This window comes from Petromyzon marinus, chromosome 84, assembly GCF_048934315.1.
Source record: "Petromyzon marinus isolate PM22_M1 ecotype Great Lakes invasive population chromosome 84, UKy_Petmar_22M1.pri1.0, whole genome shotgun sequence".
Classification (NCBI taxonomy): Eukaryota; Metazoa; Chordata; class Hyperoartia; order Petromyzontiformes; family Petromyzontidae; genus Petromyzon; species Petromyzon marinus.
The window spans coordinates 934746-949003 of NC_133749.1; the positions used below are offsets into that span (position 1 = coordinate 934746).

Genomic DNA, 14258 nt, shown 5'->3' on the forward strand with positions numbered 1-14258 from the left:
TAGTGTTGACTGTTAAATAGTGTAGTGTATAGTGTGTAGTAGTGTAGTAGTGTATCAGTGTGTAGTAGTGTAGTGTATAGTAGTGTATATAGCAGTGTAGTGTAGCAGTGTGTATAGCAGTGTATATAGCAGTGTGTATAGCAGTGTATATAGCAGTGTATATAGCAGTGTGTATAGTAGTGTAGCAGTGTGTATAGCAGTGTGTATAGCAGTGTGTATAGCAGTGTGTATAGCAGTGTGTATAGCAGTGTGTATAGCAGTGTGTATAGCAGTGTGTATAGCAGTGTGTATAGTAGTGTATTGTATAGTAGTGTAGTGTATAGTAGTGTAGTGTATAGTAGTGTAGTGTATAGTAGTGTAGTGTATAGTAGTGTAGTGTATAGTAGTGTAGCAGAGTGTATAGTAGTGTAGTGTATAGTAGTGCAGCAGTGTGTATAGTAGTGTAGCAGAGTGTATAGTAGTGCAGCAGTGTGTATAGTAGTGCAGCAGTGTGTATAGTAGTGTAGCAGTGTGTATAGTAGTGTAGCAGAGTGTATAGTAGTGTAGCAGAGTGTATAGTAGTGTAGCAGAGTGTATAGTAGTGCAGCAGTGTGTATAGTAGTGTAGAGTATAGTAGTGTAGCAGTGTGTATAGTAGTGTAGCAGTGTGTATAGTAGTGTAGCAGTGTGTATAGTAGTGTAGCAGTGTGTATAGTAGTGTAGCAGTGTGTATAGTAGTGCAGCAGAGTGTATAGTAGTGCAGCAGTGTGTATAGTAGTGCAGCAGTGTGTATAGTAGTGTAGCAGTGTGTATAGTAGTGTAGTGTACAGTAGTGTAGTGTATAGTAGTGTAGCAGTGTGTATAGTAGTGTAGTGTATAGTAGTGTAGCAGTGTGTATAGTGTATAGTAGTGTAGCAGTGTGTATAGTAGTGTAGCAGTGTGTATAGTAGTGTAGCAGTGTGTATAGTAGTGTAGCAGAGTGTATAGTAGTGTAGCAGTGTGTATAGTAGTGTAGCAGAGTGTATAGTAGTGTAGTGTATAGTAGTGTAGTGTATAGTAGTGCAGCAGTGTGTATAGTAGTGTAGCAGTGTGTATAGTAGTGCAGCAGTGTGTATAGTAGTGTAGCAGAGTGTATAGTAGTGCAGCAGTGTGTATAGTAGTGCAGCAGTGTGTATAGTAGTGTAGCAGTGTGTATAGTAGTGTAGTGTATAGTAGTGCAGCAGTGTGTATAGTAGTGCAGCAGTGTGTATAGTAGTGTAGCAGTGTGTATAGTAGTGTAGCAGTGTGTATAGTAGTGCAGCAGTGTGTATAGTAGTGCAGCAGAGTGTATAGTAGTGCAGCAGAGTGTATAGTAGTGCAGCAGTGTGTATAGTAGTGTAGCAGTGTGTATAGTAGTGCAGCAGTGTGTATAGTAGTGCAGCAGAGTGTATAGTAGTGCAGCAGTGTGTATAGTAGTGCAGCAGTGTGTATAGTAGTGTAGCAGTGTGTATAGTAGTGCAGCAGAGTGTATAGTAGTGCAGCAGTGTGCATAGTAGTGCAGCAGTGTGTATAGTAGTGTAGAGTATAGTAGTGTAGCAGTGTGTATAGTAGTGTAGCAGTGTGTATAGTAGTGTAGCAGTGTGTATAGTAGTGTAGCAGAGTGTATAGTAGTGGAGTGTATAGTAGTGTAGTGTATAGTAGTGTAGTGTATAGTAGTGTAGCAGTGTGTATAGTAGTGCAGCAGTGTGTATAGTAGTGCAGCAGTGTGTATAGTAGTGCAGCAGTGTGTATAGTAGTGCAGCAGTGTGTATAGTAGTGTAGCAGAGTGTATAGTAGTGCAGCAGTGTGTATAGTAGTGTAGCAGTGTGTATAGTAGTGTAGCAGTGTGTATAGTAGTGCAGCAGTGTGTATAGTAGTGCAGCAGTGTGTATAGTAGTGCAGCAGTGTGTATAGTAGTGTAGCAGTGTGTATAGTAGTGCAGCAGTGTGTATAGTAGTGTAGCAGAGTGTATAGTAGTGCAGAAGAGTGTATAGTAGTGTAGCAGTGTGTATAGTAGTGTAGCAGAGTGTATAGTAGTGCAGCAGAGTGTATAGTAGTGCAGCAGTGTGTATAGTAGTGTAGCAGAGTGTATAGTAGTGCAGCAGTGTGTATAGTAGTGTAGCAGTGTGTATAGTAGTGTAGCAGTGTGTATAGTAGTGCAGCAGTGTGTATAGTAGTGTAGCAGAGTGTATAGTAGTGCAGCAGTGTGTATAGTAGTGCAGCAGAGTGTATAGTAGTGCAGCAGTGTGTATATTAGTGCAGCAGAGTGTATAGTAGTGCAGCAGTGTGTATAGTAGTGTAGCAGAGTGTATAGTAGTGCAGCAGTGTGTATAGTAGTGTAGCAGTGTGTATAGTAGTGCAGCAGTGTGTATAGTAGTGCAGCAGTGTGTATAGTAGTGCAGCAGTGTGTATAGTAGTGCAGCAGTGTGTATAGTAGTGTAGCAGTGTGTATAGTAGTGTAGCAGAGTGTATAGTAGTGCAGCAGAGTGTATAGTAGTGCAGCAGTGTGTATAGTAGTGCAGCAGTGTGTATAGTAGTGCAGCAGTGTGTATAGTAGTGCAGCAGTGTGTATAGTAGTGCAGCAGTGTGTATAGTAGTGTAGCAGTGTGTATAGTAGTGCAGCAGTGTGTATAGTAGTGCAGCAGAGTGTATAGTAGTGTAGCAGTGTGTATAGTATAGTAGTGTAGCAGTGTGTATAGTAGTGTAGAGTATAGTAGTGTAGCAGTGTGTATAGTAGTGTAGTGTATAGTAGTGTAGCAGTGTGTATAGTAGTGTAGCAGTGTGTATAGTAGTGTAGCAGTCTGTATAGTAGTGTAGCAGTGTGTATAGTAGTGTAGCAGTGTGTATAGTCTGTAGAGTAGTGTAGCAGTGTGTAGAGTAGTGTAGCAGTGTGTATAGTAGTGTAGCGTATAGTAGTGTATTCTGGTGTATACTGTGCAGTAGTGTATAGAAGTGTAGAGTATAGTAAGTTGGTGTATACTGTGTAGTGGTGTATAGTAGTGTAGTAGTGTATAGTAGTGTAGACTGTAGTAGTGTATAGTAGTGTATACTGTGTAGTGGTATACTGTGTAGTGGTGTATAGTAGTGTAGTGGTGTATAGTAGTGTAGCCTGTAGTAGTGTATAGTAGTGTATACTGTGTAGTAGTGTATAGTAGTGTAGTGTATACTGTGTAGTAGTGTAGTGTATACTGTGTAGTAGTGTAGTGTGGTAGTGTATACTGTGTAGTGTATACTGTGTAGTAGTGTAGTGTTTCCTGTATACTGTGTAGTAGTGTAGTGTGTATACTGTGTAGTAGTGTATAGTAGTGTAGTGTTTCCTGTATACTGTGTAGTAGTGTAGTGTGTAGTGTATACTGTGTAGTAGTGTAGTGTGTATACTGTGTAGTAGTGTAGTGTATAGTAGTGTAGTGTTTCCTGTATACTGTGTAGTAGTGTAGTGTGTAGTGTATACTGTGTAGTAGTGTAGTGTGTAGTGTATAGTAGTGTAGTGTTTCCTGTATACTGCTACAAGCCGACGGTTTAAATCAACCCCCTATCAGTTCATAAAAAAGCAATGCGAATTCTCCGCCAACCAATCAGAGTGGGAGCTTTGACACCCACCCACTCGACCAATCGGGGCCCAGAGCCACCCCGAAGCCGCCACCCGCTGATTGACGGAGAGCCGCCGGACGTAGTAGGCGTGGCCTAGTACAGATGTGGGCGGGGGCACGGGGAAGCCCCGCCCCAACGCCGGCGGGCAAGGGGACGCCCCGCCCCCCGTTTACTTTGGACCCCGTGGGCCCCATGAGGGGGGGAATCGGATCGTGAGCTAAACTGATCGATATCAATCGATTATTACGCTCAAGGAGGTGATGCAATTCCCGCAACGTACCGCGTAAATCGATTAATCGTCCGGATTATTAATCGCGTATCGATAGCGATCGGCGCTCAACGGAAGATCTGTCGACCGTCGTTAAAGATAACAAAATCAGGGAGAATCGATACCGATTTCTAGAATCGTTACCAGGAATCGGCGATGGGGGATGGGGGGGGGGCGCGGCGGCTTGCGGCTGCAAAGTTGCGCAACGAACCCTCGAGGTGAGGAGCAGAGCCGAAAGTTTCGCCCCCTTAAGCCGCACGATGAATAAGAGAGCTACAAAATAGAGGAAAATTATAGACGCGTAGGGGAAGAGACGGCGAATCGGATGCATCAAAAAAAATGCGGGGTAAAAAAAAAATAAGCCCTTTAAAATATTTAAAAAAATAAAGAAAATTCTACAACGCGTTTAAGCGCGCGTGAAACTTTCATCATCGGAATCGGCCACGATGGTGCCCAAAGTCCACATCTTAAAGGGACACCAAAGACCCGATTTCGGTGACCCCGCCGCAACAGGGGGGTCCCGTGGCTGGGTCAGCGTTGAGAGACGGGAGTTCCTCTCCTTAAAGGAACACCTCTCCTCTTAAAGGGGACACGGTCTGTCGCACTGTACATTTCCTGCCAAAAACGGCAGCTAATTAGAGCCGCGGGCATAAACACGTCTTGGTCCGGTGACTTTTAGGATTCTCCTTAAAGGCACACTGGCCCCGTTTCTCAAAAGTCGCACCCCCCACCCCATTTTCGGCGACCCCGCCGCAACGGGGTTGATCTCGGGTCACCCGTTGAGACACGGCAGTCGTCTTAAAGGGACACCTGTCCGTTGCATCGACTAAATCAACCTGCAAAAGTGAAAACTGCGTCTGCCGGGTATTAAAACGTATTGGCCGGCGATTTAAGGCTCCTCTTAAAGGCGCACGGCCCGTTTCAGGGTTCATCTTGGGTCAGTTTGTTGAGATGGAAGTCCCCTTAAAGGGACACCTCCCCTTAAAGGGACACCGCCCCTTAAAGAAAGGGGGCGGGGCGTCCGGCCCGCGGGCCGTATAAGGCCCGCGCAATCATTTGGGTCTCTGACCCTGCCAAGGCAACCGGCAGGCGGTGGGACTCCAAAAATTAAATAAATCTCGGAGAGCAAACCTGGAAAAGCAATTGCGAGTAGCAGCGACATCATCAATAGCCGGCTAACATCACCTCACACGCCTCGCTTAAAGAGAGGCAGTTCCAGCCCATCACATTGGGGGGGGGGGCGAGTTAATCAAATGTTTTATAATTCTGTGTGGCCAGCGGATGATGTTATAAATGTCCAAAATGGCCCTTTGCAGAAAAAAAAGGTTCCACACCTCCCCCCTTAAAGGGACACCTTCCTCTTAAAGGGACACCTCCCCCTTAAAGGGTCACCCCCCTTAAAGGGACACCCCGTCTGTTGCACTCACAATCTCCTGCCAAAAGTGAAGGCTATCGATCTGCGTACCCAACCACGCCTAGGCTAGGTGCACGAGGTCACGGAACGGACTCGCCCCGTCCACCTCGGCCCCACGTCCTCCTGGACCACATCGCTCCAGCCCATCACTAGCCCGTGCCATTCACCAACACACTCACACACACACACCCCCATCTCTAGCCCGTGCCATTCACCAACACACTCACAACCCCATCTCTAGCCCGTGCCATTCACCAACACACTCACACACACACCCATCTCTAGCCCGTGCCATTCACCAACACACTCACACACACACCCATCTCCAGCCCGTGCCATTCACCAACACACTCACCCACACACACACCCCCCCATCTCTAGCCCGTGCCATTCACCAACACACTCACACACACACACCCATCTCTATCCCGTGCCATTCACCAACACACACCCCCATCTCTAGCCCGTGCCATTCACCAACACACTCAAACCCCCAACTCTAGCCCGTGCCATTCACCAACACACTCACACACACCCCGCATCTCTAGCCCGTGCCATTCACCAACACACACCCCCATCTCTAGCCCGTGCCATTCACCAACACTCACACACACACCCCCCATCTCTAGCCCGTGCCATTCACCAACACACTCACCCACACACACACAACCCCCATCTCTAGCCCGTGCCATTCACCAACACTCACACACACACCCCCATCCCTAGCCCGTGCCATTCACCAACACACACCCCCATCTCTAGCCCGTGCCATTCACCAACACTCACACACACACACCCCCCATCTCTAGCCCGTGCCATTCACCAACACACACACACACCCATCTCTAGCCCGTGCCATTCACCAACACTCACACACCCCCATCCCTAGCCCGTGCCATTCACCAACACACTCACACTTACAACCCCATCACTAGCCCGTGCCATTCACCAACACACTCACCCACACACACACCCCCATCTCTAGCCCGTGCCATTCACCAACACACTCACACACACACACCCCCCATCTCTAGCCCGTGCCATTCACCAACACACACACAACCCCATCTCTAGCCCGTGCCATTCACCAACACTCACACACACACCCATCTCTAGCCCGTGCCATTCACCAACACCCACACACACACACAACCCCATCTCTAGCCCGTGCCATTCACCAACACACTCACACACACACCCATCTCTAGCCCGTGCCATTCACCAACACTCACACACACACACCCATCTCTAGCCCGTGCCATTCACCAACACACTCAAACCCCCATCTCTAGCCCGTGCCATTCACCAACACTCACACACACACCCATCTCTAGCCCGTGCCATTCACCAACACACTCACACACACACCCCCATCTCTAGCCCGTGCCATTCACCAACACACTCACACACACACACCCCCATCTCTAGCCCGTGCCATTCACCAACACACTCACACGCCCCCTTCTCTAGCCCGTGCCATTCACCAACACACTCACACACACACACCCATCTCTAGCCCGTGCCATTCACCAACACACTCACACACACACACCCATCTCTAGCCCGTGCCATTCACCAACACACTCAAACCCCCATCTCTAGCCCGTGCCATTCACCAACACACTCACACACACACCCACCTCTAGCCCGTGCCATTCACCAACACACTCACACACACACCCATCTCTAGCCCGTGCCATTCAACAACACACTCACACACACACCCATCTCTAGCCCGTGCCATTCAACAACACACTCGCACACACACACCCATCTCTAGCCCGTGCCATTCACCAACACACCCACACACACATCTCTAGCCCGTGCCATTCACCAACACACTCACACACACCCCCATCTCTAGCCCGTGCCATTCACCACACTCACACACACTCACACACCCATCTCTAGCCCGTGCCATTCACCAACACACTCACACACCCATCTCTAGCCCGTGCCATTCACCAACACACTCACACACACTCACACACCCATCTCTAGCCCGTGCCATTCACCAACACACTCACACACCCATCTCTAGCCCGTGCCATTCACCAACACACTCACACACACACACCCATCTCTAGCCCGTGCCATTCACCAACACTCACACACACACCCATCTCTAGCCCGTGCCATTCACCAACACACTCACAACCCCATCTCTAGCCCGTGCCATTCACCAACACACTCACACACACACACACCCCCATCTCAAGCCCGTGCCATTCACCAACACACTCACACACACTCACACACCCATCTCTAGCCCGTGCCATTCACCAACACACTCACACACACACCCCCATCTCTAGCCCGTGCCATTCACCAACACACTCACACACACTCACACACCCATCTCTAGCCCGTGCCATTCACCAACACACTCACACACACCCATCTCTAGCCCGTGCCATTCACCAACACACTCAAACCCCTATCTCTAGCCCGTGCCATTCACCAACACTCACACACACACCCATCTCTAGCCCGTGCCATTCACCAACACACTCACACACACCCCCATCTCTAGCCCGTGCCTTTCACCAACACACACACACCCCCATCTCTAGCCCGTGCCATTCACCAACACACTCACACACACACACCCCATCTCTAGCCCGTGCCATTCACCAACACACTCACACACACACAAAACCCTAGCCCCCAACACCCACTCAACCCTCCCCCCCAACAACAACCCCCACCTGCTTGTAGTGAATTTTCGGCTTCGGGTCGGGCACGGGCAGAGCGGTGGGGGCAGCCGTCGACAGCGGCCTCAGCAGCAGCGGCCTCAGCAACGCTGCCCTGGGGGTCCTCCAGGCGAGGCGAGGGACCAGCAGCACCCCCAATTGGTTCATCGCAGCGATAGCACCAACAGCAATCTTAACAATAACAACAACAACAGCGGCCGCTACCGTTGTTGGTTCTCGCTATTTATACCGTGCTCGGAGTGGGCGGGGCGATGGGGTGGGGGGTGGGTGTGGTCTGGAATTATTTAGGGATTGGACTTTGGCGCTGATTGGTGGACTGGGCGGGAGAGAGAGGGGAAGGGGGAGCAATTACGGTGCGGGTGTTCCAGGTAAACTCGGCGCTGATTGGTTGAGGGGAAGTGTGGACGAGAATAATGGGAGGAGTTCAGGGTTAACTCGGCGCTGATTGGTGAACTGGGCGGGACGATGGGGGTGTGTGGGGGGGGGGTCTAGAATTATGGGCGGGAGTTTAGGGTTGACTTTGGCGCTGATTGGTGGACTGGGCGGGGGGGGGGAGGTATTATGGTATCCAGGTGTTCAGGTCTAACTCGGCGCTGATTGGTTGAGGGGAAGTGTGGATACGAATAATGGGTGGAGTTTAGGGTTAACTCGGCGCTGATTGGTGAACTGGGCGAGACGATGGCGGTGGGTGGGGTCTGTAATTATGGGCGGGGGTTGGCGCTGATTGGTGGACTGGGCGGAAGAGGGGGGCATTACGGTGCGGGTATTCCAGGTAAACTCGGCGCTGATTGGTTGAGGAGAAGTGTGGACGAGTAAAGGGGCGGAGTTGAGGGTTAACTCGGCGCTGATTGGTTGAGGGGAAGTGTGGACGAGGATAAGGGGCGGAGCTTAGGGTTAACTCGGCGCTGATTGGTGAACTGGGTTGGTGAAGCCTTCCTTTTAGAGACGTGGATTAAAGTCAGCTCAGCCCTGATTTGCAACGAATTGGATCCAGTCGATCACTGAGGCTCATAGAGCCAGACTAAGGCTCCCACAGGGTTCAGTGTTAATCACTGAGACTCACAGAGCCAGACTAAGGCTCCCACAGGGTTCAGTGTTAATCGCTGAGGCTCACAGAGCCAGACTAAGGCTCCCACAGGGTTCAGTGTTAATCGCTGAGGCTCACAGAGCCAGACTAAGGCTCCCACAGGGTTCAGTGTTAATCACTGAGGCTCACAGAGCCAGACTAAGGCTACCACAGGGTTCAGTGTTAATCAGTGAGGCTCACAGAGCCAGACTAAGGCTCCCACAGGGTTCAGTGTTAATCACTGAGGCTCACAGAGCCAGACTAAGGCTCCCACAGGGTTCAGTGTTAATCGCTGAGGCTCACAGAGCCAGACTAAGGCTCCCATAGCGTTCAGTGTTAATCACTGAGGCTCAAAGAGCCAGAATAAGGCTCTCACAGCGTTCAGTGTTAATCACTGAGGCTCACAGAGCCAGACTAAGGCTCCCATAGGGTTCAGTGTTAATCGCTGAGGCTCACAGAGCCAGACTGAGGCTCCCACAGGGTTCAGTGCTAATCACTGAGGCTCACAGAGCCAGACTAAGGCTCCCACAGGGTTCAGTGCTAATCACTGAGGCTCACAGAGCCAGACTAAGGCTCCCATAGGGTTCAGTGTTAATCGCTGAGGATCATAGAGCCAGACTAAGGCTCCCATAGGGTTCAGTGTTAATCACTGAGGCTCACTGAGCCAGACTAAGGCTCCCATAGGGTTCAGGGTTAATCGCTGAGGCTCACAGAGCCAGACTGAGGCTCCCACAGGGTTCAGTGTTAATCACTGAGGCTCACAGAGCCAGACTGAGGCTCCCATAGGGTTCAGTGTTAATCACTGAGGCTCACTGAGTCAGACTAAGGCTCCCACAGGGTTCAGTGCTAATCACTGAGGCTCACAGAGCCAGACCAAGGCTCCCACAGAGTTCAGTGTTAATCACTCAGGCTCACAGAGCCAGACTAAGGCTCCCACAGGGTTCAGTGCTAATCACTGAGGCTCACAGAGCCAGACTAAGGTCCCCATAGGGTTAAGTGTTAATCACTGAGACTCACAGAGCCAGACTAAGGCTCCCATAGGGTTCAGTGTTAATTGCGGAGGATCATAGAGCCAGACTAAGGCTCCCATTGGGTTCAGTGTTAATCACTGAGGCTCACTGAGCCAGACTAAGGCTCCCATAGGGTTCAATGTTAATCGCTGAGGCTCACAGAGCCAGACTGAGGCTCCCATAGGGTTCAGTGTTAATCACTGAGGCTCACAGAGCCAGACTGAGGCTCCCATAGGGTTCAGTGTTAATCACTGAGGCTCACAGAGCCAGACTAAGGCTCCCACAGGGTTCAGTGTTAATCGCTGAGGCTCACAGAGCCAGACTAAGGCTCCCATAGCGTTCAGTGTTAATCACTGAGGCTCAAAGAGCCAGAATAAGGCTCTCACAGCGTTCAGTGTTAATCACTGAGGCTCACAGAGCCAGACTAAGGCTCCCATAGGGTTCAGTGTTAATCGCTGAGGCTCACAGAGCCAGACTGAGGCTCCCACAGGGTTCAGTGCTAATCACTGAGGCTCACAGAGCCAGACTAAGGCTCCCACAGGGTTCAGTGCTAATCACTGAGGCTCACAGAGCCAGACTAAGGCTCCCATAGGGTTCAGTGTTAATCGCTGAGGATCATAGAGCCAGACTAAGGCTCCCATAGGGTTCAGTGTTAATCACTGAGGCTCACTGAGCCAGACTAAGGCTCCCATAGGGTTCAGGGTTAATCGCTGAGGCTCACAGAGCCAGACTGAGGCTCCCACAGGGTTCAGTGTTAATCACTGAGGCTCACAGAGCCAGACTGAGGCTCCCATAGGGTTCAGTGTTAATCACTGAGGCTCACTGAGCCAGACTAAGGCTCCCACAGGGTTCAGTGCTAATCACTGAGGCTCACAGAGCCAGACCAAGGCTCCCACAGAGTTCAGTGTTAATCACTCAGGCTCACAGAGCCAGACTAAGGCTCCCACAGGGTTCAGTGCTAATCACTGAGGCTCACAGAGCCAGACTAAGGTCCCCATAGGGTTAAGTGTTAATCACTGAGACTCACAGAGCCAGACTAAGGCTCCCATAGGGTTCAGTGTTAATCGCGGAGGATCATAGAGCCAGACTAAGGCTCCCATAGGGTTCAGTGTTAATCACTGAGGCTCACTGAGCCAGACTAAGGCTCCCATAGGGTTCAGTGTTAATCGCTGAGGCTCACAGAGCCAGACTGAGGCTCCCATAGGGTTCAGTGTTAATCACTGAGGCTCACAGAGCCAGACTGAGGCTCCCATAGGGTTCAGTGTTAATCACTGAGGCTTACAGAGCCAGACTAAGGCTCCCATAGGGTTCAGTGTTAATCGCTGAGGCTCACAGAGCCAGACTAAGGCTCCCATAGGGTTCAGTGTTAATCGCTGAGGCTTAAAGAGCCAGACTGTGGCTCCCACAGGGTTCAGTGTTAATCACTGAGGCTCACAGAGTCAGACTGTGGCTCCCACAGGGTTCAGTGTTAATCACTGAGGATCATAGAGCCAAACTAAGGCTCTCACAGGGTTCACTGTTAATCGCTGAGGCTCACAGAGCCAGACTAAGGCTCCCACAGGGTTCAGTGTTAATCACTGCGGCTCACAGAGGCAGACTAAGCCTCCCATAGGATTCAGTGTTGATCACTGAGACTCACAGAGCCAGACTAAAACTCCCATAGGGTTCAGTGTTAATCACTGAGGCTCACTGAGCCAGACTAAGGCTCCCATAGGGTTCAGTGTTAATCGCTGAGGCTCACAGAGCCAGACTGAGGCTCCCATAGGGTTCAGTGTTAATCACTGAGGCTCACTGAGCCAGACTAAGGCTCCCACAGGGTTCAGTGCTAATCATTGAGGCTCACAGAGCCAGACCAAGGCTCCCACAGAGTTCAGTGTTAATCACTCAGGCTCACAGAGCCAGACTAAGGCTCCCACAAGGTTCAGTGCTAATCGCTGAGGCTCACAGAGCCAGACTGAGGCTCCCATAGGGTTCAGTGTTAATCACTGAGGCTCACAGAGCCAGACTGAGGCTCCCATAGGGTTCAGTGTTAATCACTGAGGCTCACAGAGCCAGACTAAGGCTCCCACAGGGTTCAGTGTTAATCACTGAGGCTCACAGAGCCAGACTAAGGCTCCCATAGACTCACACAGAGACCCATAGACTCACACAGAGACCCACACACTCATACAGAGACCCATAGACTCATCACAGAGACTCATAGACTAATCACAGAGTCCCACACACACAGAGACCCACACACTCACACAGAGACCCATAGACTCACACAGAGACCCATAGACTCACACAGAGACCCACACACTCATACAGAGACCCATAGACTCAATCAGAGACCCATAGACTCATCACAGAGACTCATAGACTAATCACAGAGTCCCACAGACTCACACAGAAACCCACAGACCCACACAGAGACTCACACACTCAGAGACCCATCGACTCACACAGAGACCCACACACTCACACAGAGACCCATAGACTCACACAGAGACCCATAGACTCATACAGAGACCCATAGATAAATTACGGAGACCCATTGACTCATCACAGAGACCCATAGACTCACACAGAGACTCACACAGAGACCCATAGACTCAGAGACCCACACACTCACACAGAGACCCATAGACTCACACAGAGACCCACACAGAGACCCATAGACTCACACAGAGACTCATAGACTCACAAAGACCCACACACTCACACAGAGACCCATAGACTCACACAGAGACCCATAAACTCACACAGAGACCCACACACTCACACAGAGACCCATAGACTCAGAGACCCAGACACTCACACAGAGACCCATAGACTCACACAGAGACCCATAGACTCACACAGAGACCCACACAGAGACCCATAGACTCACACATAGACCCATAGACTCACACAGAGACCCACACAGAGACCCATAGACTCACACAGAGACCCATAGACTCACACAGAGACCCACACAGAGACCCATAGACTCACACAGAGACCCATAGACTCACAAAGACCCACACACTCACACAGAAACCCATAGACTCACACAGAGACCCATAGACTCACACAGAGACCTATAAACTCACAGAGACCCATAAACTCACACAGAGACCCACAAAGAGACCCATAGACTCACATAGAGACCCATAGACTCACACAGAAACCCATAGACTCATACAGAGACCCATAGACTCACACAGAGACCCATAGACTCACATAGAGACCCATAGACTCACACAGAGACCCATAAACTCTCACACAGAGACCCACAGACTCACACAGAAACCCATAGACTCATACAGAGACCCATAGACTCACACAGAGACCCATAGACTCACATAGAGACCCATAGACTCACACAGAGACCCATAGACTCACATAGAGACCCATAGACTCACACAGAGACCCATAAACTCTCACACAGAGACCAACACACTCACACAGAGACCCATAGACTCACTCAGAGACCCACACACTCACACAGAGACCCACACACTCACACAGAGACCCATAGACTCACACAGAGACCCACACAGAGACCCATAGACTCACACAGAGACCCACACAGAGACCCATAGACTCACACAGAGACCCACACAGAGACCCATAGACACACAGAGACCCACACAGAGACCCATAGACTCACACAGAGACCCATAGACTCACAAAGACCCACACACTCACACAGAAACCCATAGACTCACACAGATACCCATAGACTCACACAGAGACCCATAAACTCTCACACAGAGACCCACACACTCACACAGAGACCCATAGACTCAGAGACCCATAGACTCACACAGAGACCCATAGACTCACACAGAGACCCACACAGAGACCCATAGACTCACACATAGACCCATTGACTCACACAGAGACCCACACAGAGACCCATAGACTCACACAGAGACCCATAGACTCACACAGAGACCCACACAGAGACCCATAGACTCACACAGAGACGCATAGACTCACAAAGACCCACACACTCACACAGAAACCCATAGACTCACACAGAGACCCATAGACTCACACAGAGACCTATAAACTCACACAGAGACCCATAAACTCACACAGAGACCCATAGACTCACACGGAGACCCATAGACTCACACAGAGACCCATAGACTCACTCACACAGAGACCCATAGACTCACTCACACAGAACCCCATGAACTCTCACACAGAGACCCATAAAGTCACACAGA

At 50.2% G+C, this 14258-nt stretch overlaps 1 protein-coding gene across 3 annotated transcripts in view; it reads right to left on the reverse strand.

Moving 5' to 3' along the window:
- LOC116936860 (aldehyde dehydrogenase, mitochondrial-like) overlaps positions 1-8207 on the reverse strand; it is a 32617-nt gene extending 24410 nt beyond the window's left edge. For 2 of the 3 annotated variants that reach the window (XR_012931290.1, XM_076057699.1), the window contains exon 1: positions 7978-8206. Coding sequence is in view for 2 of the 3 variants with exons in the window: in XM_076057699.1 (XP_075913814.1) it covers positions 7978-8130 (153 nt within the window). In the remaining variant the exon portion in view is untranslated. Of the gene's footprint in view, positions 1-7977 lie in introns of all 3 variants that reach the window. The other variant, XM_076057700.1, reaches the window with a different exon arrangement.
- Positions 8208-14258: the final 6051 nt, after the last annotated feature.